The 25,690-nt window shown below is 60.9% G+C and overlaps 3 protein-coding genes and 1 pseudogene across 5 annotated transcripts in view; 2 read left to right on the top strand and 2 right to left on the bottom strand.

Moving 5' to 3' along the window:
• The window catches only part of SHANK3 (SH3 and multiple ankyrin repeat domains 3), a 322,687-nt gene extending 321,034 nt beyond the window's left edge, over positions 1-1,653 (top strand). Inside the window, exon 23 of one of the 2 annotated variants that reach the window (XM_065695522.1) lies at positions 1,465-1,653. In XM_065695522.1, the coding sequence (XP_065551594.1) occupies positions 1,465-1,645 (181 nt within the window). In that variant the 3' untranslated portion in view covers positions 1,646-1,653. Of the gene's footprint in view, positions 1-680 lie in introns of both variants that reach the window. The other variant, XM_065694720.1, reaches the window with a different exon arrangement.
• A 1,915-nt stretch (positions 1,654-3,568) lies between these two features.
• MAPK8IP2 (mitogen-activated protein kinase 8 interacting protein 2) lies at positions 3,569-14,616 on the bottom strand. Of its 2 annotated transcripts, none has more exons than XM_065664777.1 (12): positions 14,531-14,616; positions 10,897-11,002; positions 10,108-10,347; positions 8,649-8,751; positions 6,180-8,519; positions 5,614-5,710; positions 5,322-5,494; positions 5,128-5,237; positions 4,913-5,032; positions 4,761-4,831; positions 4,471-4,569; positions 3,569-3,989 (listed from the first exon to the last, which is right to left on the bottom strand). In XM_065664777.1, exons 1-12 carry the CDS (start codon positions 14,593-14,595, stop codon positions 3,917-3,919), a joined length of 3,597 nt encoding a protein of 1,198 aa, XP_065520849.1. In that variant the 5' UTR covers positions 14,596-14,616; the 3' UTR covers positions 3,569-3,916. The 2 variants fall into 2 exon arrangements, with proteins under 2 accessions (XP_065520849.1, XP_065520857.1); XM_065664785.1 differs by having other exon boundaries at positions 5,614-5,689.
• Positions 14,617-16,781: 2,165 nt separating this feature from the next.
• LOC136007465 (acrosin-like) lies at positions 16,782-20,689 on the top strand (annotated as a pseudogene).
• A 562-nt stretch (positions 20,690-21,251) lies between these two features.
• ARSA (arylsulfatase A) lies at positions 21,252-25,414 on the bottom strand. Its single transcript, XM_065686516.1, has 8 exons — positions 24,912-25,414; positions 24,380-24,620; positions 23,718-23,936; positions 23,115-23,284; positions 22,489-22,613; positions 22,200-22,327; positions 21,785-21,887; positions 21,252-21,673 (listed from the first exon to the last, which is right to left on the bottom strand). The coding sequence occupies exons 1-8, from the start codon at positions 25,151-25,153 to the stop codon at positions 21,372-21,374; spliced, it is 1,530 nt and encodes a 509-aa protein (XP_065542588.1). The 5' UTR covers positions 25,154-25,414; the 3' UTR covers positions 21,252-21,371.
• Between the last annotated feature and the right edge of the window lie 276 nt (positions 25,415-25,690).

Genomic DNA, 25,690 nt, shown 5'->3' with positions numbered 1-25,690 from the left:
TCGCCCCGTGTGCACCCCAGCTTCCACCACCAAGCAGCTGCAGCCGTACCTGTGTTGGCAAACACTGCGTGTTCCCTTGGTTCCCAAGGACACCACGGCTCGTCCCAGTCAGGCTTCACACGAAAGAAGGCGACTTCCAACCACACTGCCCAGGGGCTGCCAGGGGCTGCCGCAAACCTGCTCACCCTACACCATCATCATCAGCTTCGTCACCCTTCCACCAGCACTGCACCTTCCCCGTGTCCCCTGCACCCTTGGCAGAGCCAGATAATCGTGGGCTCGGGGTGCTGGTGATGGCATTATCCCCAGGCAGCACCGGGGTCCCTGTCCTGTGCCCATCTATGCACCCCGAGCCCATGCTTCTCCATACCACCGGCTCAGGGGTGGCCATGTCCCACGCACCTGCAGCACCCATGGTCAGGTCACTCGCCCCTGCAGCGCAGTGCCTTTACTGGGGTTACAGGGTTGCCCAGTGGCTTTCGGACCTTGGGTGGCCCAATGGCCTTTGGAGCCTGGGTGGCCCAATTGCCAAAGGCCAAGATCTTTTCCCATGGCCATTCTCACCCCCCAGCAGAACCATGCCCCTGCTAACACAGCTCCTGCTGATTTACTTTGATTTTCTTGGCTGAAGCGAAGCGGATTTCCCTGTGTAGATAACACTTCCCGGGCTCTGTATCTAGGCTGGCCTCATTGGCATCTCCGCTCCAAACATCTCCAGACCCAATGAAACATTTCATTTGGAAAAGCCATCCAGGAGAAGGCAGAGCGGGAGCGGGCGAGGAACCAACCCCACGAGCCAGCGGCCCTCGGCCACGCTGTCCCAGTGGCACCGGGACTGACCGCGCAGCGGTTACTGTGATTCTCATGGCTTCTCAATGACTTGGGTTATCTTCTGTAAAAAGGGATCCACTCTTTTTGGGGGGGCTTTGAAGGGGGTTTTTTAACAGTTATTGGTATTTTTCCTTTGTCCAGACTAACGCTGTCACCAACCCTGTTCTCCATCAGCTCCTGTCTGTAATTCTGACTGTAAAAGAAGAGAAACCAAAACCCAGCGCACTTTGTTCCTGGTGGTGAGGAGCTTCGCCAGCCGAACCCTGTCTCCATCCAGCGACAAAGTGCGGCGCGGTTTTCCATCCTTCCTCCTGCGGTTTTCCATCCTTCCTCCTGCGGTTTTCCATCCTTCCTCCCACGGTTTTCCATTCTTTCTCCCGCAGTTCTCCATCCTCCCTCCCGCAGTTTTCCGTCCGTCCGCGGTTTTCCTCCCTCCAGCTCGCCCGTGGGCAGCGCTCACTGCCGCATGCATGTGTCACCCGGGCGCACTCACACTCACTGCATGTGCACACACCGGCTCCCGCCCTCGCACGCATTCGTGCGGCCACACACACATGGCTCGAGCATCCACACACTTGTTTCTCACCCCGCCGGACTCACCTGTGGGTTTTTGTTCTGTTTTTAATTTTACAGGGTCAGTTTGACTTCACCCTTATTTTGTATGGATCTTTCGGAGGAGTTTTCTCCTTCTCCGGAGTCATGGAGGTGTGGCCATTCACCTCCCGCCCTTGACGTTGTGATACACATACCCCACAGAGATCTATGTTTCTTATATTATATTATTATTAATTATTATTATGTAATAAATTTATAAGAAAGCTCTGTGTTGTTCTGTGGTGTCTCTCAGCTCCAGCAGCCCGCAGACCAGGGCTGCCATCCAGGGACCCTCTGCACCCTACCATGACCGATGCATGGGCACCCCTGGACAAGTGGTCAACACAGCCATGGGCAAGTGATGGTGTGAAACCAGCTGTAGTGGTCTGGGGGACTGTGCAAGGGGCTACAGTCTCACGGGCTCCATCACACCCATGGGCCCCCAACACCCCCTGGGACAGTGGCCACCCACTGCCCGGCAGTCAGTGCTGGGGCCCCATCTGTGTGGCACCGGGGAACCAAGTGCCAAGAGTTGAGGGAGGCTCATGAAGCCTCACTAAGTGCTAGCAGTTGCAAGTGAACCCGGACACCATGTTTGCCTTGGGGAAAACAGTATCTGAGGGAGGAAGAGGTGCTCCAGCACAAGGGGGACATGGAGCTGTTGAAGAAAGTCCAGAGGAGGCCACGGAGATGCTGTGAGGGCTGGAGCAGCCCTGCTCTGGAGCCAGGCTGAGAGAGCTGGGCTGGGGCAGCCTGGAGAAGAGAAGGCTCCTGAAGGGGAGACCTGAGAGCAGCTCCAGTGCCTAAAGGGGCTGCAGGAAACCTGGAGAGGGGCCTGGGACAAGGGCTTGTAGGGACAGGCCAAGGGGAATGGCTTGAACCTGCCCGAGGGGAGACTGAGCTGAGCTCTTAGGCAGAAGCTCTTCCCTGTGAGGGTGCTGAGGCGCTGGCACAGGGTGCCCAGAGAAGCTGTGGCTGCCCCATCCCTGGCAGTGCTCAAGGCCAGGTTGGACACAGGGGCTTGGAGCAAGCTGCTCCAGTGGAAGGGGTCCCTGCCCATGGCAGGGGTTGGAGGTAGAGGAGCTTTAAGGTCCCTTCCAACACAAACCAGTCTGTGGTTCTATGAATTTCATTTGAACATTTAAAAACAGGAATTATGGCTCCAATTAAGGTGTTCAGGTGTTACATCCCCACACCGATCCTCAAGCCCAGCAGCCCCTGTGCCATCCTCAAGCCTGACACTCCCATCTCTTTGCCCAGCAGCACTGCCACTGCGGTGGCACCGGCACCTTCACCATCATCGCCACTAGCATAGGCCAGGACCCCACACACATGCCAGGGTGTGCATGTGCCCATACCCTCTGTTCCCTGTGCCTCCTGCACACGGTCATGCACCCCATGTGGCTGTTGTGCACCCCCTGTTCCTCCTGCGCTCCCTCCTTATGCCCTGCCGCACCTCTGCCCTGGCAGCACCTTGCACTTGCAGCCCCTTCTTCCTCCATCGCACCCATAAAGCATCCCCAGCCTCGTGGTCACACCAAGCATATACTTTATTGAAAGACCAAATGGGTGATGACAAGGCGGTGAGGGGAGAGAACCTGGAACCAGGGTTTGGGCAAGTGGCAGCTGCTCAGGGCTCCTCCTGGTCTTGGAGTTAGGAGATAAATACCGGGACATTGCGCGCGTGGAGTCACCGTCACATTGAGCGCTGGGCGGATGGACACACAGGGCCGGCAAGCAAAGGAAACCACCACCAGGCACAGCAGCAAGGGGCGAGGGTGGCCACCGGCCCTCTGCCACACTGGCCAGGCTCCAGCACCGCCCTGAGCGTGCCTCTCGCTGGGCAAGTACAGCCCAAGCGGGGGGTCCTGCACCCCATGGATGGTGGGATAGTGGTGGGCAAGGTCTAGGGGCACTGGCGGAGGGACTGGGGCAGGAGGGGCCATACCAGGGTCCCCCCAGGGGTCATGGAGGGGCAGGGGCTATTCTTAGGGGGCTGTTCCAGGGGTGGGAGGTGCCACTGCCACTATGCAGGGGGACACCATGGACTGGGGGTGGTTCACGGCTGCAGATGCTCACCCCAGCCTTCCAATAATCCCCCACAAGCCCCATTCACCTCCTTGAGCCCCCCCACCCCCATTCACCCCCAGTGTCTCCATCCCTGCAGCACGGGCACAACTGGTCCCCGCTCCTGTGGCCCCCCTCAGGCTGGCTTCACTCATGCAGGGGGGTAGGCAGCTTCTGCCCCCGTGCCGCGGCTTGACTGCAGCACCCCTGTGGTTAGGGTGATGCTGGGGGCACCCCCGATACCCAGTTGTGGTGCACGGCTGGGCCCCTGGCCCCCCGAGAAGCAGTGAGGATGGGGGGGGAGCCCGTGGGGCTGGAACATGTGCAGGGGGGGCCAAGGCAACTGGTTGGGGGTCAGACAGAGTCTCTGGCCATCTGTGGGGCTGAGGGTGGGGCAGAAGCAGGAAAGGCAGCAGCTGCCCCCTTACTCCAGGTAGATGTCTTCTGTGGGGCAGGCGTACTCCAGGTGCTCCTGGTAATATTCCTGAAATGCTCGGCTATGAGGATAAGAACAATGGGGGGGCTCAGGGATGGGATGTGGCCTGGACCCCAGCTCCACAACTGCCTGCACCCCAACCCCCTGCACCCCCAGCCCCCCTGTATCCATACCTGCTGCATCCCTAGACCCCATGCACCCCCAGCACTGGCATGGCCAGTCCAGATGCACCATGACCTTGGCACCCAGACCCCCTGCACATCCAGCACCATAACCCACCACACCTCCAGCCCCAGCACAGCCAGCATCCTGCACCCAGCCCCCTGCACCCCAGGCCCCAGCACCCAGCCCCCCTGCACCCAGAAGCCCAGTGCCCCCAGACTCCCTGTATCCAAACCTCTTCCATCCCTACCCCCTGCTCTTAGCCCTGGCACAGCCAGCACCCTGCACCTCAACCCCCAGCACCCCAGCTCCTTGCACCCAGACCCCCAGCACCCCCAACTGCACTATGCCCCACACAGCTGCCCCCATCCCCATCTTACCCGACGCACTCGGCCACGTGCCGCATGGATTCCTGGGAGACGAATACGTGGCAGGCAAAGCGGCTCAGCACTGGGTGCTTGGTAATGAACCCGAAGTAGCTGCAGTGGGGAAGCAGGGTGAGGGGGGGACACCCCACTCCTGCACCCTGGGGGGCACTGGGACAGCCTCACTGGGATGGAATGGGGAACAGGACCCAGTGTGGAATCACAGGAGCGTGCATGCCACAGGCAGGGGATGGAGGGGGGGTCCGCTGGGGCTGGCTGCCTGGGGGGGACTGTGGGGGTCTCACCAGCTGTTCCGGGGATGGCACCCACAGAAGGAGATGTTCTTCATCTGGAAGAAGTGGCTGCAGCGCTCAAACTGCAAGAGAGAAGCCACCGAGGTGTGGGCGCCCTGTTCGGGCACAGGGGCTGTCTGGCGCCCCACGGCCGTGCCCCTCACCTCCTCGTCCCGGCTGTACTCCGTGACAGTCAGAATGAGCTTGATGCCCTGCAGCGTGATTTCCAGGTCACAGCTGGCTGGTGGGCGCAGGTGCACCGTCAGCTTCCTAGTGGTGGCAATCTGGGGGTACAGGTGAGGGCCATGAGGCTGAGGTCCCGCCAATGTGGGGAGCCAGGGATCATGCCACTGCCACTGTCACCTGCCCTGGGGCTCACCTTCTGCATGGCAGCACAGAGGATGCCATTGCCCTGGTGGTACGGCACCTCCACTGAGCCCAGGAACTGCACGTTGAACCGCTCCACCCAATACGGGTTCCTCTTGAGGCCTGCATGGCAAGACAGTACAAGGAGACGACGCACCAAGACCCCCACGTCCCCCAATACTCCCCACAGCCCTTGCAGGCTCCTACCAATGGAATCTCTGGCTTGGCCAACAACCTCATGGGCATAGAAGGCTGGGAAAATGCCCCTCTCCCCTGTCCGCATGTTGTAGCCCCGGTACCAGTAGTCATCCTCCTCCAGCTCCACCAGGATGGGGTCATCCACATCCAGCTCCAGCTCATCCTCGTGGCGTGGGATAAACCTGGGTGAAGCACAGTGGAAAGGAGGATGTGGGCAGAGGGCAGAGCCACGGGAAAGAGGGTCCTGAAAGCCCCCGTGGTGACCGTGTCCATCACCGGGGTGTCTGGGCTCACTGCTCACCTGAAGACGGCCCGGTGGGTTTGCTCCCGCTCCTCCCCATTCACCATGCAGGAGAACAGCCCGAAGGACTCCGTGCCTGCAGAGGAGGAGCAGGAGGCTGCCATAGGGTGAGAGTGCAGCTCCCACCCCATGGCATGGGAGGCATCCCCACCTCTGCCCACCCCGGGGGGCTGTAGCACCCTCAGGGCAACAGGAGCAGACCAGCCACCACTCACAGGCTCAGACTCTTTCCTGGGGGGTCCCATCTGAGCCCCCCCACCTGCAGCCCAGGGCAGAGGACCCCAAAGGGCAAAGGGAAGTTGGGGATCAGCCACACAGAGAAACCTTGTGGCCCCATGGTGGAGAACCCGCGGCCTTCGGGTCAAGCCCCACACCCCCTGCAGCTGCCCTGCCCCACCTCCCGCCCTATGCCATGCCGTGCCACACGGGGATGCCGTCATGGCCAGGATGGCTGAGGCGAGATGGTGCAGGGCAGCCAGTGTGCCAACAGCATGCAGAGCAGCCCAGGACACCATGGCATGGCATGGCATGGCACAGTGCGGCACAGCACGGCACACATCACTTACTGGAGGAGCGGGAGGTGCTGTTGACAAAGACATTGAGGAACTTCTTGGAGAACTGCAGGTCAGCCTCAGGGGATGAGTCCTCGGAGGAGCTGTGGCCATTGGGCGCTACCAGCCCATCCCCAAAGGCCGCCTCATCCTCCAGGTCGCAGCGGTCGCAGGCACGGAGCAGGTCACTGTCATCGCTCAGCACCGAGGTGCAGCGCCGCAGGCTCACCAGCTCCAGCTGCGTGTGCTCATCCACCACCAGCGTGTACTTCACAGAGTCATAGGCCAGGGACTCATCCAGCGCCCGCGGCTCCAGCACCCCCGGGTCCGGCGGCAGTGGGTCCTCGGCGAAGGGCGAGCCCTTCAGGTAGGGTACCTCGTCCTCGTCTGTCGAGTAGGCCATGGTGAAACCACGGTTGGTCTTGGCAGTGGAGACGTCCAGGTCGGGAGGGCCAGCACTGGGGCTCTGCCCCCGGGGCGCTAACCGGATGTCATCAATCATGTCGTCGGCCTCCAGGACACCTGAGTCTAGGTCCCTGTCGATGGCCCAGTCCTCCGGGCCAGCAGCAGGCAATTTAGCAGTGGGGCACTGCTCCCCAGTGCCAGGTGAGGTGCGTGGAGGGCTGTAGCAGCCAAAGGTGGCCAGGACCTCAGAGGAGCCCAACCTGTCAAGGGTGACAGGGCGCCCCGGGAAGACAGGCGCAATGGTGTCATTTGTGGGGTTGCTCAGGAAGAGGAAGGGGCCCGGGTCGTTGGCAGGCAGCTCTGGCACTGGCTCCATTGTGGTGGCAGCCAGAGCCCGCTCATCGTCCTCAGCACACTGCAGGGAGCTGCGCAGTGTCTCCATGTCCACCAGCTCAATGGCACGCTGGCAGTGGGGCAGTGCAGCTGTATCCCCTGGGGAGGCCCGTGAGCTGGGGTCCCCATCCAGTGCCTCGCTCAGGATCTCAGGCTCTAGGTCAGAGGCTGGCGAGATGGTGTCACAGAGCGAGTGGGTCTGCTGGAAGCACTCATCCGGGCATTTGATGGGGTAAGAGCCCTCCGAGATCATTTTGTTGACAAGGTTGCTGAGCAGCCATGGCGAGTCTGAGTCCTCACTCAGGTCGGGCTCTGACTCTGAGTCGGAGTCGTACTCGCTGTTGTCATCCTCATCTGCCTCGGGCATCAGCTTGGGCCCCACAGGCAGATAGAAGGAACGTCGGATGCCCTCCAGGCTGTGGTCTGGGTCAATCTTCAGATCCAGGGGGCTGGAGGTGGAGACATCAGTCTGGCCAGCAGGCACAGAGGAGTCCTCTGGGTTCAGGCTGTCATAGTAGCCCTCCATCTTCAGCTCGGCCAGGCTCTCCCGCCGCACCACGCCATGCTCCGGGATCTCCATCTCCAGGGTCTCCTCCTCGTCCTTGCTCTTGTCCAGCAGCAGGGAGTCCTTGATGCCCATCAAACCAGGGGCCTCCAGCTCCGTCTCCAGCTCAGCCTCCGACGTAGGTGAACTGGCTTCCTCAATGGAGTTGGTGAGGTGGGAGGACCTGCCACTGCTGCTGTCGCTGCTCAGGTCCAGCTCCGTCTCTGAGATGGAGGAGATCATATTGCTGACCAGGCGCCCACCAGCGAAGGCTGCCTCGATCTCCCCCTCCACATCCGAGTCAGAGCCAGGCGAGCTCAGGTCTTCTCCGTGCCGGCCACCAGGCAGGAAGGGTTTGGTGGTCCTGCTGGTGAGGTCAGCCTCAATGCCAGGGTCTGAGGAGGGCGATGTGGTCTCCGAGGAGCCTGAGGGGTGCCCACGCACGCTGGCAGCTCGGCCAGACTGGGCGCCCTCCCCATCAGAGCTGAGCAGCTCTGCTGGCCCCACAGCACACACGTAGGCACCGGAGCACCCGTCATGCTGCTCAGCCATGGCCACTGGCTCCTCCTGCAGCCGTGGGGAGCTGGGCTTCGGGTGGGGGGCTGTGGGGGACCCCAGGCTCCCCCCTTCGCCAGGCACCGGCCTCTCCCGGGCACCGGACACTTGGTGCCTTGGTAGGACACGGCAGCCATCGGCGAGCAACGGTGAGACCGCGGCGGGGCCAGGAGGAGCCACAGGCCCTGTTGGAGAGAGACACTGTTTAGGGGGTGGCTGGTGGAGGCGTGACGGGGAGTGCGGAGCTTGGAGCACAGCGGAGATGAGATTCATGTTATGATCTGCCCCGGCTCTCGGGGGTGATGGGTTACCATGTGCCAGGGACTCATGGCTGTTGCCTTGCGAGTCCAAGGGGTTGGGCTGCAGCGGGGCAGGGGCCTGCCCAGCCCCTGCACTCGGCCCCTTCGGGCTTTCCAGGCAGGGTCCCTCTTGGATGCAGGCGTGGGGGGATGAGTGTCCTGCAAGGGAGAAAAGCACACCCCCATGTCAAACAGGTGAGAACCATGCTGGGTTCCAACCAAAGGGGCTGTAGGACCCCAGGGCAGGAGGGTCCCCCACTCTGGGACCCCATCACTATCAGCACTCACCAGTGTGTGAGGAAGAGGAGGAGGAGGAGGAGTGGAGAAGGGCATCCTGCCAGCTGGTGCGGTGAGCGGGGGGCGGGAAGCTGCCGTTGTTGTTTAGGGAGTCCTAGGGGAAGAGCAGAGCCACAGTCAGGGGTAAGCCCTTTGGATATTTGGGAACCAGGGGCACCAAACACATCCAGACCACCCCAGGAATGCCCCTTGACACAGCTCAGTGCTCCCCACCAGCTTGGCAGCACTAGAGCCACGTGCCCAGAGATTTATCTGGATTAGGGCCACGACATCCCCAGCTCCCCTGCCCAGCTGAAGCAGGACCATGGGATGGCACACTGCCCATCCCCACGGGTGACACCGCACAGCAGACTGGTGCTGAACCCCACCATGAGGCCCTGCTGTGCTATGTGCCCCCAAAAGCAGATCCTGACCCCAGTGAGTGGCACCCCAAAGAGCCACCAGCCCAGGAGCCAGCACGGCCAGGGCTGCCCATCCAGCATGGTGATGGCTGTGGCTTAGTCCTGGCAGGAAGCACGGGCAGAGATAATCCCACTGAGCAGGAGATTAGGGAGTGGGGTTATGTGCCACGGGACGTGCACCAGCAAGGCGGTGGGAGACAGGAATGTGTACTGGGAGGATGGCAATGGGTACTGGGGGAGATGGCACCCAAAGAGCAGGGTGGTGCCTCCTCCTGGAGCCAGTGCACATGAACGAGAGCTGGGATTACCAGGATTTGCACCCTGGGAGCACCAACAAGGACCGAGCCTGGCAATTGCTGGGGATTCTGCTCACACCACAGGGACAATGAACCAAGGTGGCTGGTGCCACTGCAGCGGGCTGGGGCTGGCAGCCCCCTGACACCCTCCAGCCTCTCCCAGGAGGGGGTCCAAGAATCCCAATATCCCCCCGGCACCATGGCAACACAGCCGGATGCAGGCAGCACCGCAAGCACCATGCGTGGCTGCCCACGCACTGCGGTGGGGCGGCAGCTCAGGGCTGGCACCACTCACACGTGTGGCGGGGACACCCCTGCGGAGCCCCACGCCTGCAGGGTCCCCCCTGAGCCCAAGGATGGAGAAGGAGGGACACGATGCACACCAGCACCCATGCACATGCACATGCGTGATGCATGAGGCCCACAGCACTGACACATTCCAGACACCCCCAGGCACCGAACATGGGGATGGAGATTGCAAAGCCTCCCAGAACCCTCTGCTCAGGGCCTTGCACGGGCTTGCAGGGTCCCCTGAGAACTCCACAGACCCATCCCCAATGTTCCCACCTCGGTCCCACCATGGCAGAGCTGAAGCCAGCAGCATCTCTGCCCTCTGGTGCTCCCTGCTCTGGGGCAGAGCCCATCCCTATAGGTCTCTACCCACAGTCCACCCCACAAAGCCCTGCTGTTCCTCCACCAGCCCTAGAGTGAGGGGACAGTGACAGGGCCCCCCCCCAGCCACCCGTCCCTCACCTGTGTGCCCGGGGCCATCAAGTTGAGGGTGGTGGGTCGGTGCTTCTGTGTCTCCTCCAGGCTGGGTGAGGGGATAGGTGAGGCCAAAGGGGATGGTGGAGCTTCCAGCTCATTGCCCTCCTCCTCCTCTTCCTCCTCTTCCTCCTCCTCGTTGTCGTCAATCATCTCAAACTCCTGGAAGTCATCCTGGAAGGTGCAGACTGGATGCGGCTGCTCACCGCGCTCCAGCACCAGGCAGTCCTGGGGATGTGGCACAGGGTTAGCAGCCACCAGGCTCGTGCTGTCCACAACCATGGCCACCACACTGGCCACGGCCACCACAGTACATCCCAACCAGCACTGGGCTGGCAGTACCTTTGCTCCAGCCCCAGCAGCATGGTGGCAACATCCCCAAGAGGAATGTGCCCTCTGCCAGGCACCAGGGACCCCCTATCTCTGCCAGCACTCTGCCAGTCCCAGCCCCAACGCACAGTGCCTCATCCCACCCAGTGCTGGGCAGAGCTGGGGAAGAGCTGAGTAAGTGGAAGCCACTGGAGCCACTAGAACCACCAAATTGCAGTGGTTGGTGGAGCCATCGTGGGTCTGGCTGCTGAGCCACACATGTCCCTCATGGAGCTCACCAGATGTAGTGGGAGGCCCCACTGTGCCTAGGCTCAGACCCCTGCAGCACATCCCCTTGGGGCCCTGGTACACCCATTCCAGGAAGGCACAATGCCCATGCCCAGTCCCCACCACAGCCCTGTGCAGTCTGATGGCCCCAGGGGACACTCAGCCCCACAGCTCTTGCACCTTCTCATAGTGATCTGAGTCGTAGTTCAGCCCGATGCCGCAGTCATCTGTGATCTCTGAAAGGTCCTCATCATCAAACTCCTCCAAACTGATGTCCTGGGGGGCCCTGGAGAGAGGGGATGTGCTGGAGTTACCCCATCACTCAGGAGCTCTGGCCAAGCCAATGCAGCACACCATGGCCAGGGGGTGCAGAGCCTGGGGGCCAGCACCACACCAGAAGCCAGGCAAGGCTGGAGGCGCCGGGAGAGTGATGGGCACATCGCTGCACAGGGCGCTGCTCTCAGCACTGTACTCCCTCCTGCCCAGTGAGAGAGCCCAGCGCAGACCACGGCCACCCCACCACAGTTGCCCCTGACCGAGCAGAGGTGCTGAGGCCACCATGGTGGGCAGCACCATCTTCCCAAATTCCCTGCAAAATCCCTCAAGCCAAACCCAAGACACACGCCAGGGTCCCAGCAGTCAGGGAAACCAAACTGAGCCGATCCTGTCAGGAACAACGGGGGAGTCATGGAAACCAGCGGTTTCTGCAGGGAAAGGGCGAAAATAAAGAAAAAGATGACAACTGGCAGGATTCAGTGTCAGGAAGCGGAAACCAGATGATTGCAGCGGCTCTGTAAGGCAGGAGGTGCAGTGGCACCCTGTGCTGGTGGAGATCCTCTGCCCACCCCTGGGGACACCCAGGGATGCCCCCAGCCTGGCCTCACAGGAGTGTGGCAGCACCCAGTGGGGCACCTCTGGTGGGGACAGGACTGGGGTCTCACTGGGGTAGCATTTGAGCTCATAAGGGTCTCGCTGGGGTTCCACTGAGGTCCATGGTGGTCCTGTTGGGGTCTCACTGGGTTCCCATTTGAATCTCATTTGGGCTCATAAGGGTCTCACCAGGGTTTCACTGAGGTCCCACTGGGGCTCATAAGGGTCTCATTAGGGCTCAGTCCTGGCACTCAGCTGGCAGCGGAGCCCCTCATCGGGTTGGGGGGGGTCACAGCCATGGCTGCCTCTGGAGATGCCCCACTCCCTGTCTTTGCCCCCAAAGCCCCCTCCCAGCCTGTCACTCAGCCCCTCACCCAGCACTTCCTCCCCTTTCCCAGTGAGAACAATTCCCCCTAATCACATAATTCCCAGAAGTAGGGCACTGAGGCTGCATCAAATATCCACAGATTTGTGGCAAAAGCATCAGAGCCAGCAGTGGGACCATGAGCTGTGCAGCGCGGCATGGGGCTGCGCCAGACGGCAAACCCCAGACAGGGTTGGGGGCGCCCCAGGGGAGTGGGAGCAGAGCTCTGGGGGCTCAGCAGTCTCCCACCCCAGCCCTCATCCTGTCTGAGAAGGAACACAACAGGACAGCATAGCCCAGCACAGCATGTCACAAATGGGCAGGGGTCCCTGCCCCACACACAGGTCCCTGCTGGCAGCCAGACTTGGGCTTGCCAGGGACACCGTTCCCTCATTGGGGAGCGACAGAGAGCCGCCACAAACCATGGCTGAGATTTCTAGGTTACAGCACACCAGAGCTGGGGTTGCCATGGTGGGATGGGTCTGCCACGCTGGAATGGGGATGCCACAGAAGGATGGGGTTGCTACGGTGGGAAGGGGTCACCATGGTTGGAAGGGGCTGCCATGGTGGGATTGAGGCCACCAGTAAGAGCCATCCTGGACCTACAGTGTCCTGAAGGGACCCTTGCGGACACTGGATATGGCCTCGCTGCAGTGAAGAAGAGGCAGCCCCACCACTGTGGGTGCAGAGATACAGCAGCAGGCACCCAGACACACAGGTGCTGTGCAGCAGGCAGGAAGGACAGCGGCTGTCCCCTGTGATGGGTGCACCAGACACTGAAGCCAGGGTGATGGGGAGCAGCCAAGTGAGGTCCGGAGCTGAAGTGGAACCAGGATGGTGGACTGGAGAAGGGGGAGCTGGCCTCAATCAGGAGAGAGCTGGAGATGGACCACAAAAGGGTCCCAACATCACCCACCCTAGGGTGCAGGGAGCCCTATAGTGAGTCCATAGCGGGTCTGCAGGGGGACAGGCGTGGAGAGCAGGGTATGGGGGTGTTTGCCCCAGGGCTGCCAGGGCCGGGCTTCCCAGGGCAGCAGTGGCTGCTGAGCAGGCCACTGGAGATTGGATTTCCTCCCTGTTTCCAGAGCAGCTCCCTTGACAGTTTGTCCTGGCAGCAACGGTTCTGCAGCGGCTTCTCCGGCAGGGATGAGCCAGGGATGTACGCCCAGGGCTGGGCAGAGGACACAGGTAGCTCAGGGCTGAGTGTCCCCCCCCCCAACCAGTGACCAGCACCGCGGCTCCCATGGTTGCACCTTGCCCTGACTGGGAGGCAAGAGCTGTCCATGCCAAGGCCCTGCTGCTGCACCACCTTCCCACACCTATCCCTCCGGTTGATCCCACCAAGCCCTGGCCTGGACACAACCTCCCTCCTCAGAAGGAGCACAGCCCGGATCCGATGCTGCCAACAGCTGGGGTCTCTCCTGCCTGCACCAAGCATCCATGGGTGTTCACCAGGACCCGGGTCCACTTGCAATAGCCGGGGATGTGACCTGGCTCCAGCACCCACTCTCCTGGGGCAGAGGACACGAGGGGTCCGGGCTGGGGTGGGGGTCTGGCCTCACCGTCCCCCACTGGGACATGGGCCCAGCCCAGGCCTGTGCAGCAGCGAAGGGCAGGGACAGGACTTGCTGAGGCCAGCCCTGACCTCACACTGGGGGTTGGATGGGAAGCACGGTGAGGGGGACACCTCCAAGACACCCCAAAAACTGCTGAGACTGGGCGAGAGGCAGGGCGAAGCCGAGCAGAGGCCATGTCCTCCATCCTGCACCCCGGTATCCTGGGATCCTGCTGTGTGGCATGGCTGGGGAGGGGGTGCCAGGGAAATGGGGGAATGCCAGGAAAAGGGGAGATGCCAGGGAAAGGGGGGGTGCTCAGGGAAAGGGGGCAGCCTGGAGAAGGGGGGAGCCCTTGAAAGGGGGAGGGGGTACAGCCCTGGGAGTAGCCACGAGACCTCCCCAGCACAGGCCAACCAGCCAAGGGCACATCCTGCATTCCCCTCCCGGCCCCATCACCCCGCAGCTCTCGCATCCCCACGTCCACGTCCCCCCCCATCCACCGCCACCTCCCCGTTGCCGTCCCGCTGCCGGGACGCCCCAGCCCCGCACCCCTCCGCACCGCCGCTCCAAGGGGTCCCGCCAAGGTCAGGCGAGGTGCGGGGAACGGAGGGGCTGAATCCCGCCGAGCCCCAGCCCTCCCCGCTGCGGTCGCCACCGCCGGGGCCCGCTCCCGGTGCCGGTACCCTGCGTCCCTGGCAGAGACAAAGAGGCGGCGGCGGCTCCACCGCAGCGGCGGGATGCGGGAGGGACACGCACACCGCGGGGGAGACCTCCAGCATCCCCCGCCCCGAGGCAGCGACGGGGGCTGGCGGGGGGAGGGGAGGGGGCTGCGCCGGCGGCTGCTGCGCCGTTAATCCCGGGACAGAGCCTGCGCGGCTCCGGTACCCCAAGGTGAACGGGCCCGGCGGGGGGGCGGCACGGGCCTGGGACCCCCCCCCTCTGCCGCTGCACCGAGAAGGGCAGCCCCGGGCCCGTTGTGCCCCGCACCGGAGCTGCCCCCCGTCCCGGTGCCGCCGGTTCCCACCTGCAGCCGGGCGGGGAGAGCGAGTGGAAGGTGGAGAGCGAGAACATCTCGGCGCGATCCGCCATCTTCTCCCGGCCGGGGCTGCGCCGGACTGCGGAGGAGCGCGGGGGGGGCCGCGGGGCGAGCGGGGGGGGGGAGCGGCGGGAGCGCGGCCGGGCGGGGCGCGGGGGCGGCGGGAGCGCGCGGGGGGCGGGACCAGAGAGAGGGAGGGGCCTGGGGGGTATGAAGGGGGGGCGGGATGTATGGGGAGGGGTTGGGGGTGGGTAGGAAGGTGGTATAGGGAGTGGTGGGGGGTTATGGGATGTATAGGGAGGGGAGGCTATGAGTGGGGAGGGATGTATAGGGAGGGGGCTATTAGGGGGAGAATGGGGAGGTAAAGGGGTGGTGTAGAGAGTGGTAGGGGGTGTGTGGGGGACGGGATGTAATGTGGGCATTGGGGTTCTAGAGTATAGGTTGGGGGGAGCGGCGGGGGTATGCAGATGGGAGCGAGGGGTATGGAGGAGGCGGGATGTAGGTGGGGTATTGGGGGAGTACGGGGCAGTATAGGCGGGGTGCTCTCTAGAGTGGGGGGAGCAGGGGGCTATGGGTGGAAAGAGGGGGTGCCGGAAGATGGTGATGGCTGAGAGGGTGGGAGGCTGGGAGGGAGGGAGGGAGCTGTATAGGGGGCGGGAAGGAGGGGGAAGGGAGATCTGCTCTAGAGTAGGGGCAGGGTTTGGGGGTTACGTGGGGGCACCGTGAAGGCGATGCAGGGGGACTTATAGCGAGGTGTAAGAAGGTGTATAGAAGGAATTCGGGGGGTACAGGAACGTAAAGCGGTGGTCGGGGGTATAGGAGAGGGGCAGGGGGTCTATAGTAGGGTGCAGGAGGTGCAGAGAGGTTGCAAAAGAGGGGGTGCAGGGGCTCGGGAGCCGCACAGGGTAGGCCTGGGCGGGCAGGCGCTGCCCCAGGGCTGCGCGGCGGGAGCTGTCCGGTATCTGGTGCTGAAGGAGCTGTCCGGGGCCGGTGCTGACGGGACGGGGGTGTGTGATGTACGGGACTGTACTGGGCACGGGGCTCTCCGGTGCCCAGTGCCCGGAGCTGACGGCCGGAGCATGGGACTGTCCGGGCCCGGTGCTAAAGGCCCGGGGCTCTCTGGTGTTCAAGGCTCCCCGGTGCTGGGACTGACATCTGAGGCTGTCCGGGTTCCGCTGCCGTAGGCCCAGGGCTCTCCACTGCATGGTGCCGGTGCTGTAGGCCCAGGGCTGCCCGGTGCAGGTACTGCCAGACAGGGCAGGGGTCCAGAAGGAGCGGGCGGTTAGTGCTTCAGGAGCGGGGTGCAGCGGGTGGGGCCCGGGAGGAGCAGGGTGAGGGCCCGGAGGCTTTGATAGGGGTGTCTGCATTGAGAGGGCACAGTGGAGCAGGGAAAGAGGGAATGGGAGAGCCTGGAAGCCGCAAGGGGCCCAGCAGGATTTGCAGGGCGGGGGGGCCTGGTACTGTGGGGCAGGAGGATACAGTGAGGGCACCATGCACCATGGGGGCTGGAAAGTGAGGGATGGGGAAACAGAAGCAGAGAACAGGGGAGATCCAGGGAGCACAGGAGGCCACAGGGGACAGTAGGTGGCATGAGTTGGTGTGTCTGGGCATGCCTCACAGTGGGTTATTGGGGGGGAAGGGCTGCTGGGAGCACTGGAGGTGGAGGGGTCATGCTGTAGAGTGCACACATGGTGCATGCGCAGGCAGAGTGCACCACACAAAACAGTACACCTGCAGGTGCACGCAGACACACACCTACATCCACTGTGCACTGTGAGGGTGTGCTGGACTTGTCCCGCTCACACATCACTGAGTGCCTTGACTGTAACCACATCGGGCCTTCAACACCCAAACATGTGCATAGTGCCTGTAGTAGTTACGTTCTCTCGTGTATGTTTCTTGGGAAGGACCTGGTGGCAGACAGCTGCAGAGAGCAGGGTGGCAGTGAACTCTCAGAGGCTCAGATGCCACACTGGTTTGTTTCCCTGCTAGCTGGGAGCAGCAGTGCTCACAGCCAGGTGCTGCTGCTGCTACAGAGCTGCATCCCTTATCCCACAAGCAGAGTGTTCAGAAGGGCTGTGCAGGGGGTGCCCAGTCCCAGCTCCTGCCTCCCCTCCTGCCTGAACCAGCCCTTCTGTGACACCAGCCCCAGCACCAAGGGCAGCGTGGGCGCTGTGGCAGTTTGGCAGCTGCTGCAGTGGTGGCCACCAGCCCTCAGCTCTTCAGTGCTCATGGGCTTATGGCAGTGATGGATTTGCTCCCCCTTTCATCCTGCTGGCCATGTGTTGGCCTGCCCATGGCACATGGGACAGCTGTGGGTAAGTGGCCTGAGGCTCTGGGAGAGAGCTTGGGGTCCCAGCTATGACGGGATTCACTAGAGGGTGTCTGCTTGTCTGCCAAGGCCATGACACCACCACACCCAAACCCTATATGAGAGCCTCGTTCCCTGCCAGCTCCAGGCTGTTGGCACAACTCATCTATGGACTAAAATAGAAACAGAGGCAGAGGGACACACATCCCACAGGGTTCCCTGGTCCTCCTGTCTATGCAGTGCCCTGTGGGGAAGGAAGAGGCTGACCTTCAGCCCCAGCAGCAGCAGCCATCAAAGCAGGACAGTGATGAGCTTCTCTTACAGGACCTGTAGGCTGCGGCCCATGGCTGTGTATCACAGCATGTCACGTGTTGGGGGCACAGATACCCAGCCATGGATCATCAGCATCCAGACGATCTTGCACAGGGGCATGGCACACATCTGTGGAGGGTCACTCATGAGCCCACAGTGGGTTCTCTCGCAGCCCACTGCTTTGTGGCATCCAGGTCAGAGGACCAGGGCACAGGAACATCCCCACAACACCAGCAGGTGCCCTGTCTGCAGCACCTCATGCTATTCCCATCGCATTTCCTTGCACTGCAGAGCCCAGTTAGAGACTGCTCAGAAGGCTGGACTAGTGCCACTGCTTCCTAGCAGCCTCCAGGTCAACATTCTTTGAGCCTAAGGCATGCTGGGGCAGTCGCACCCTCCACAGCACTGCCTTCCTCTTTCCCTTGGGAAGAAGCAGGCATGCGGCTGTGCTCCCTCTGAGCCCTATCTCCTTCTGACTACTAGGCATATCCCAATGTGGCGCGTGGTGATCGGGGCCACCCAACAGTCTCAGCTGCGCCCCGAGGTCCAACTATGCAGGATTAAGCAGGTGATTGTTCATGGGCCCACTGTGGGAGAGGATCTGGTTCGAGACCATCTTAAAAACCTGAACGCGCACAAGTCCGTGGGACCTGATGGAATCCATCCGCGGGTCCTGGAGGAGCTGGTGAATGAAGTCGCTAAGCCACTGGCCATCGTATTTGAAAAATCCTGGCAGTCAGGTGAAGTTCCCGACGACTGGAAAAAGGGAAATATAACCCCCATTTTCAAGAAGGGGAAAATGGAAGACCCGGGGAATTACAGACCAGTCAGTCTCACCTCTGTGCCTGGCAACATCTTGGAGCACATTCTCCTGGAAGGCATGCTAAGGCACATGGAAAACAACAAGGGGCTTGGTGACAGCCAGCATGGCTTCACTAAGGGGAAATCCTGCCTGACCAATCTGGTGGCCTTCTATGATGGGGCTACAGAACTGATGGACAGGGGTAGAGCAGTTGATGTCATCTACCTGTGCTTGTGCAAAGTGTTTGACACTGTCCCACACAACATCCTTATCTCTAAATTGGAGAGATATCAATTTGATGGATGGACCACCCGGTGGATAAAGAACTGGCTGGATGGCCGCACACAAAGAGTTGTGGTCAATGGCTCGATGTCCGGCTGGAGACCGGTAACGAGTGGTGTCCCTCAGGGATCGGTGTTGGGACCGCTCTTGTTCAACATTTTTGTCGCTGACATGGACAGTGGGATTGAGTGCGCCCTCAGCAAGTTTGCCGATGACACCAAGCTGTGTGGTCCAGAGGGACCTTGACACGCTTGTGAGGTGGGCTAATGCCAACCTTATGAAGTTCAACCACGACAAGTGCAAGGTCCTACACCTGGGTCAGAGCAATCCCAGGCACAGCTACAGGTTGGGCAGAGAAGAGATTCAGAGCGGCCCTGCAGAGAAGAACTTGGGGGTGCTGGTCGATGAGAAAATGAACATGAGCCGGCTGCAGTGTGCGCTCGCAGCCCAGAAACCAACCATATCCTGGGCTGCATCAAAAGGAGCATGACCAGCTGGTCGAAGGAGGTGATCCTGCCCCTCTACTCTGCTCTTGTGAGACCTCACCTGGAGCATTGTGTGCAGTTCTGGTGTCCTCAACATAAAAAGGACATGGAACTGCTGGAACAAGTCCAGAGGAGGCCACGAGGATGACCAGGGGCTGGAGCACCTCCCGTATGAAGACAGGCTGAGGAAGTTGGGGCTGTTCAGCCTGGAGAAGAGAAGGCTGCGTGGGGACCTCAGAGCAGCCTTCCAGTACCTGAAAGGGGCCTATAGGGATGCTGGGGAGGGACTCTTCATCAGGGACTGTAGTGACAGGACAAGGGGTAACGGGTTAAAACTTAAACAGGGGAAGTTTAAATTGGATATAAGGAGGAAATTCTTTCCTTTTAGGGTGGTGAGACACTGGAATGGGTTGCCCAGGGAGGTTGTGAATGCTCCATCCCTGGTGGTGTTCAAGGCCAGGTCGGACAGAGCCCTGGGTGGGATGGTTTAGTGTGAGGTGTCCCTGCCCATGGCAGGGTGGTTGGAACTAGATGATCTTGAGGTCCTTTCCAACCCTAACTATTCTATGATTCTATGATTCTATGAACTCTACACCAACATCTCAGAGGGGAACAACATTGCCTTGTTGGAATTGGACCAGCCTGTCCAGTGCAGGGATTACATTCAGCTTGCCTGTGTGTCCAATACCTCACTGGCAGTGTCCCAGCTGACAGACTGCTACATCAGCAGCTGGAGTTCGATGGATGCAAGATGTGAGTTCCCAAAAAGCACTCGTGTCCCCAGGGCAAGATTGGCACACTGGGGGCACGGGCCAGGCTCCCCAGCAGCAGAGGCAAGAGGCAAACGTCAGGGACATCTGCCTCAGGAGATGGGCCTGACCCACTGTGCAGAGAAAGACAGAAGGGAAACGTGGGTCCAATGCCTCTCAAGGGGCAAAGCCAAGTGCTAGGGAAAGGGCTCACCCAGACAGGGCAGGAAAACTGTCACGAGCTGCTGGGTGTTACCTTCTTTCTGCGCTCAAGCAAAAGAAACTGCTGATATCCTGCAGGAGGCCAAGGTCCGACTCACTGATGTTAACACCTGTAACAGCAGCCAGTGGTATCAAGGGGCCATCTTTAGGCACAACTTGTGCACCGGGTATCCACAAGGCAGCATCGACACGTGCCAGGTAGGAGTGTGCAACGGGTCAACCCCCAGCAGCACAGGAAGCCCAAACAGAGGCTGGCACATGCTTTCCCTGGCAAGTCACCTTCCACCCCGGGGTCCCCAGTGCTGCTGTGGCTTCCCTCCCCTCTCCCATCTGCAGCTGCTTGCCCAGTGCCCCCCTCATCCCAGGGTACTCTGCCCAGGAAACCCATCCAGTGCTCCTGGCAGCCCAGAGGTCCAGTTCCCAATCCTGGAATATCCATCTTCCACACACCCAGCATCCCTGGGCAGAGAGCCCAACCTCACAGCCCCGCAGCCCCCTCCAGACAAGTTTCTGTAGGCTCTGGCACCTGAACAGAGCCTCTGTGCAGTGAATGCAGCTCTGTGAGAGAAGGAGCCAGCCTTAGTGCTGCCAGTGGCCACCAACAGCACCCTCATCCTCTCTCTTCCGCTGCAGGGTGACAGCGGTGGTCCCCTCGCATGCAAAGGTAACAATGCTGACTACTACTGGGTTGTGGGAGTGACCAGCTGGGGGAAAGGCTGCGCGAGAGCACAGCTGCCAGAAGTCTACACCTCCACTCAGCACTTCCACGAGTGGATCCTCGTACAGATGGGACTGCACCCAGGAACAATAGCTAATCCAACACTACAGCCAGTCTTCACCTCACCTCCTACTCAGAGGCCAATGCCAAAGCCAAAACCAAAACCAAAGCCAAAGCCAAGACCAACAGAATCAGGCACCATTAACTCCTGCCCATTTCCACAACAGAAGCTGGTGGAACTCCTTACTTAGGTGCAGGAGCCCTAAGGCCCTTTAGAGCCAGAAGGCCCTAAAGGAAAAAAGGCCTTCAGCAGCAGAATGAACAGAAGCCAGGGTAGGCTGCAGTGTACCACAGCCATTTCTCTTTGGGGCAATGCATGTTTACTCAAAAGCTGCCTCATTGTCAAAGGCCTGCTCCATCTTTCCATGCTCTTCATAATTCAGACAAATGTTGACTTGTTCCTGAAATAAAGCTAGTTGTTTTCACAGCTAACAGGCATCAGTACAACTCAGTCTCCTGTGCAAGGCAAGCACTTCCATGCCCGGCACCTGCAAGATGAGGCTGCAGGCAGTTAACTCAGGCACAAACAGAAGTGGTCTCCCAAAGGGGCTCAGAGAGGAGGGTGCTCAGAGACTAGGGGACTCAGAGAGGGGCCAACTGAGACTAGGAAGAGAGTAGGAAAAACTGATGTGCCATGCAGACAACGTTGGGTGTTTGTATTAAAGCACACAAACTCATGTTTAGGGCTTGGCATAAGCATTACCCAACTGAACTGACTGGGGGAAACTCCTGAGCACGGCGAGAGAAATTGCTGATCACAGCAAACAGTTAAAAGTTGACAGGATTTATGGTGCCATGAGGAAGAGCCCGATTTCACTGGCAGTTCAGGGTAGAAGTGTCTGGTGGGTTTGGGATAGCTTTCCAGTGTGGAGGTAGAGCAGCAAGAGGTTAGGAGCAGTGGCAGCAGGAAGGCTTAGGAGTGCAGTCTGGTACACAGCAGGGCTGCAGGGCAGGATCTCTGCCCTTTCTGATCTGGCTTTCCCCAAACTCCATGCGCTGCTCAAAAAGTACTTTGTGCAGTTGGATCTCCTTCAGGACCTGCAGAAGCTCTGGCCCCACACCGCTCTGCAGCAGATCGTAGTTCTCAGCTGGGTCAGACTCCAGGTCAAACAGCAGCGGGGGCAGGTGGGGTGTCAGAGGGGTGAGCCCATGGCAGGCCTCATCTGGGGTTGTATCACTGTGCAAGGAACCTGCAAAAGAATCCCCTGGCGCAGCTCAGTTTCTTCTCTTGGAGCTTTGGACAGCAAAACCAAGCGGGACATCACAAAGCTGCTATGCACAGGAGAGGAGGCAGCACTAACCTTGTGTGAAGTAATGGGCCTTGTACTTCCCAAACCTGATAGCGAAGGGACCATGCAATGGATCGGGCGATGGCGGGTAGAAGAACATCGTCTGACGGGGACTCTGTGGGAAGCAGCAGAGTGAATTATGTGAAGCTCACCCATCCAGCCACGAGGCTAAAGAGCCTGCGACAGGGCCAGGCAGAGACTCTAGGGATGCTACACAGGAGCCCAGCTGCTGCAGTGAACACATGGCCAGACGGGGGGAGCTGACGAGCAGCAGCATCCACTGCTCCCTGCTCAAAGGTACTGGGGCTCTGCCCATGCACTGCAGCCATGGGCCGGGCTTGGCAACATGCTGCAGTTGTTAAAGCAGCCTGAAGAAGCCCAGGAACTCGATGGCATATCCCAGGCCAGACCAGCCCCCAAGACTCACCTTCCCCGACCCAAACAGCACCGGGCTCAGGTCATAGCCATCCAGAGCAACTTTGGGAACAGATGCTCCAGCCAGGGCAGTCAGTGTTGGCAGGATGTCCAGGGTGCTTGCCAGCTCATGCGTCACTCCTATCACTCACCACAGCAAGGCACAAGGAAACATTCAAGTACCTGATCCCACTCCCATCTCTGCATTCCCACTTCCCTTCCATCCTCTGCTTGACCTGTGGCAGCCAAGCTGCTTCAGCTGGCATCAGCACTCAAATGGGACAAGCAGTGCCAAGTCTCACCTGGAGTGATACGGCCTGGCCAATAAGCCACGGCTGGCTCCCGCATGCCACCTTCGTATGTTGTGCCCTTCCCACACTTCAGAAGGCCAGAGCTGCCTCCACGTGCCATCCGCAAGGTGGAAGGGCTGTGAGAGAGAAGAACCACCCACCATCAAGTTTCACAGGTCCACGCTACCCCTTCCCTAGTACAGCTAACAGGGTCATGACAAGAGAGACACGGTGCCAGCAAGTGACACTGCCATCCTTCTCAGCCTCGGGAGGCAGGAGGCATGGGGCAGGTGAAGAAGCCAAGGTGTGCAAGAGGCCTAAGCAGGGCACCAGAGACCAACTACACCCCCACACCAATGGAACTGGGTCTATTCGGGCTACTGCCCACTCCTGGCCTGAACCCTGTGAGGTTTCTGTCCACGAGGGGCACAGCTGAGTCACAAGAACAAGGAGCAGATCATGCACTGGGCCTTCTTCAGAGGAGGATCCACCTCTTGCCTCACTTCAGGTCATTGGGATCTCACCTGGCAATGCCATGTCCCCTTTCCCCCAGAAAACTAATGCTTCATGCCACTTCCCTCACATCATGGCAGCAGAATCTTACCAGTAACAAAGTCCCCCCAGCTGAGCCCACTCACCCGTTGTCAGAGGTGAAAAACACCAAGGTTGTGTTTGCAAGACCACTTTCCTGCAGTGCCCGTAGCAGCTGTCCCACTGAACCATCAAACTCTGCAAGTGCATCTCCAAATGGCCCACGCCGTGACTGCCCTGTGTACTCCTGGCTTGCAAACTGGGGGTAGTGGGTATGCTGGAGAAAGGGCAGAGAAGACCGCTACGAAAACTCCCAAAGCTGCTTCTTGTTCCCAGCTCACCCAGAGATGGTCAGCACCCCAGCTAGGACATGGAGATAGGCGACAATACCCATGAGGTGAAAGGAGGCTTGTCCCCAAGCTTCAGAAGCATCTCTCAGAAATGGCACAAAGGAGACATGTGCAGACTTGGTGGACACCTGGCCCAGGGAAGCAGGCAAAGCTCCAGAAAGAAGCAGCTCAAGAACATCATAAGCATGGTGCTGCCACAAGGCCAGGGCACAGGAGCACCACCCCCAGGTCACCCAGCAGCAGGTACTGACTACTCAGCACAGTGCTGGGCTGCAGGAGCTGAGACACTCGCTGCTCTTCATGGAGGACAAAGGGTCCCTTCCCCACCCCTGGACCCGCAACAGCGCTCCCCTCTCCTACGTGGGAGGCATAGTAGAGCAGGAAGGGGACGCCTTGTCGGGCGCAGTCAGCGATGAAGTTTCGTGAGAATTTGTTGTAGAGTGGCACCAGATCAGGGAAAGAGACCGGCTGCTGCACGATGCTCTGGTTCCAGAGCAGCGGGACTGGCACTACGCCTTGGTCACAACTCCCAAAACACTTGATGTCAGGTGGGAAGCAGGTGAGATTCTGGCAGGGGCCCTGAAAAGAACAAGTAAAACCTTTTGGTTTACCTGTGTTGCAGGACAGGGAGGGGAGCACTCCCACAGCAGCCCACCATAAGGTCCTACAGGCACCCTTTGGGGAGCCTCTCCCAGAAGGCCAGGGCTCTGTGCCCACCCACTCACCCAAGGATCATACACGCTATCTGCTCATGAAGCTCTGCAGATGTTTCTTTGTAGCCCAGAATCTGATCCTCTCTCCCCTGACAAAGGACAATGTCCCCATGCACAAGTACCCAACCACATGAGCACCTCAGAGATGGACTTTCCCCACCAGCAGCCATCTCCCTGGCCTGCAGCCACCCTCACCCATCTGCCCAGGAAAGCACCGGCCTGGCCCACGTGCTCTCAAGCAGCTTCATCTGTGAGGCACTGCCCCCAGCCAGTTCCAGGACACCCCGCAGAGCTCAACGGGCCTCTCACCTGGTCATGGGAGTACGGGACCCCCAGGAAGTGGTCAAAGCCCTGGTGGATGGGCAGGAAGGAGCCATTCATCCCCAAGCCAAGGTGCCACTTGCCAACCATGGCTGTGGCATAGCCAGCCGCCTTCAGCACCTCTGCGATGGTGACCTCAGACAGCGGCAGCCCCCCCCGCGAGCCTGGGCTGAACACCCCCGGGTAGACCCCGGAGCGCATCTGGAACCGGCCTGTCAGCAGGGCTGCCCTAGGGGAGAGAAGACCGGATAGAGCACGGCGCGGGTCCCTCCCCATAAGGGACCCCTATGCCCGCCTCGAGCCCGGGCAGCCCACAGCTGCCCAGCCGCACATGCCCCGCCTGCACCGGCCCCGCACCGAGCAGCCCCCGGGGCACAGCGACCTCCTCACCCGCCCCGTTCCTCCCAGCAGCGCAGCTCCCGGTGGGTGCCCAGCCCTCCCGAGCTTCCCGAGCTCGGTGCCCGCCCCGGGGCCCCGCAGCAGCCACCGCGCAGCGGGCTGGGAGCCGCGGGGCACGTACCGGGACGGGCTGCACACGGGGGAGCTGCTGTAGAAGTCAGTGAACCGCAGCCCTCGGGACGCCATCCAGTCCAGGTGTGGTGTGGCAGACGAGGGGTGCCCGTAGCTGCCCAGGTCCCCGAAGCCCAAATCGTCCGCCAGCACCAGGACGAAGTTGGGGGGGGCGGCGGCGGCCGCTCCGCGCAAGGCCAAGAGGGCCAGAACCGCCATGGCCCAGGGCAGCCGCAGGGCCCGCCGCCCCATTACACTGCCGCCGGGAAGGCGCCGCCGGTACCGGGCACGGGCACCGCGCACCACGTGACCGAGCGCGGCGCGGGGCGTGCTGGGAGCCGTTGTCCGCAGCGGGCAGCTGCGAGCGGCGGTGCCGGACCGGGGCTGCCCCGGGAGGGCGCGGGTGCCCGGCGGGTGGCGGCGGGTGGCTGCAGCTGCGCTGGGGCTGGGTGGCCCGGGGGAAAGGCCCCTGGCCCCCTTCTGCGGCTGGCACCAGCTGCGGGCCCCGGCCGCTGCTCCGGGCTTCCTGCCTTCGGGAAGAGCCCAGGAAGCTGCTGTTCTGGGGCGGGCAGAGAGCGCGGCGCCGCCCGGAGCAGGCTGCGCTCTGTGGGAGCCTGAGCGCTCTTCAAGCAAAGTGTTTGCGTACAGCAGCAGCAGAGTTTCACCCTCAGCCCCAAAGACTGCTGCTGCGCCTGAATACAGGAGCCCATACCCTGCAGATCTGTGACTTGTGAACAGAGAAGGGACAGTGCAAAGAGCAGCAGCGGCTCTCTGAGGAGAACGAGAGAA

The sequence above is a fragment of the Lathamus discolor genome, chromosome 1, assembly GCF_037157495.1.
Source record: "Lathamus discolor isolate bLatDis1 chromosome 1, bLatDis1.hap1, whole genome shotgun sequence".
Classification (NCBI taxonomy): Eukaryota; Metazoa; Chordata; class Aves; order Psittaciformes; family Psittacidae; genus Lathamus; species Lathamus discolor.
Note: the sequence above shows the minus strand (reverse complement) of the source record. Positions and strands in the feature narration are given on the sequence as shown.

Bases quoted from the DNA above. Each gene is read 5' to 3' on its own strand.
- MAPK8IP2 (XM_065664777.1), bottom strand. From the start codon at position 14,595: ATGGCGGATCGCGCCGAGATGTTCTCGCTCTCCACCTTCCACTCGCTC. The intron at 8,520-8,648 runs GTGAGTGCTGAT...TCTCCCTTGCAG, and splicing joins CTCCTCTTCCTCACACACTG to GACACTCATCCCCCCACGCC. The intron at 5,033-5,127 runs GTGAGCCCCAGG...CTGTACCCCCAG, and splicing joins TCTGTGCTGCCATGCAGAAG to ATTGCCACCACTAGGAAGCT.
- ARSA (XM_065686516.1), bottom strand. From the start codon at position 25,153: ATGGGGCGGCGGGCCCTGCGGCTGCCCTGGGCCATGGCGGTTCTGGCC. The intron at 24,621-24,911 runs GTACGTGCCCCG...TCTCTCCCCTAG, and splicing joins CCCGTGTGCAGCCCGTCCCG to GGCAGCCCTGCTGACAGGCC. The intron at 23,285-23,717 runs GTAGGAGAGGGG...CCCTTTCTCCAG, and splicing joins TGCTCTACTATGCCTCCCAC to CATACCCACTACCCCCAGTT.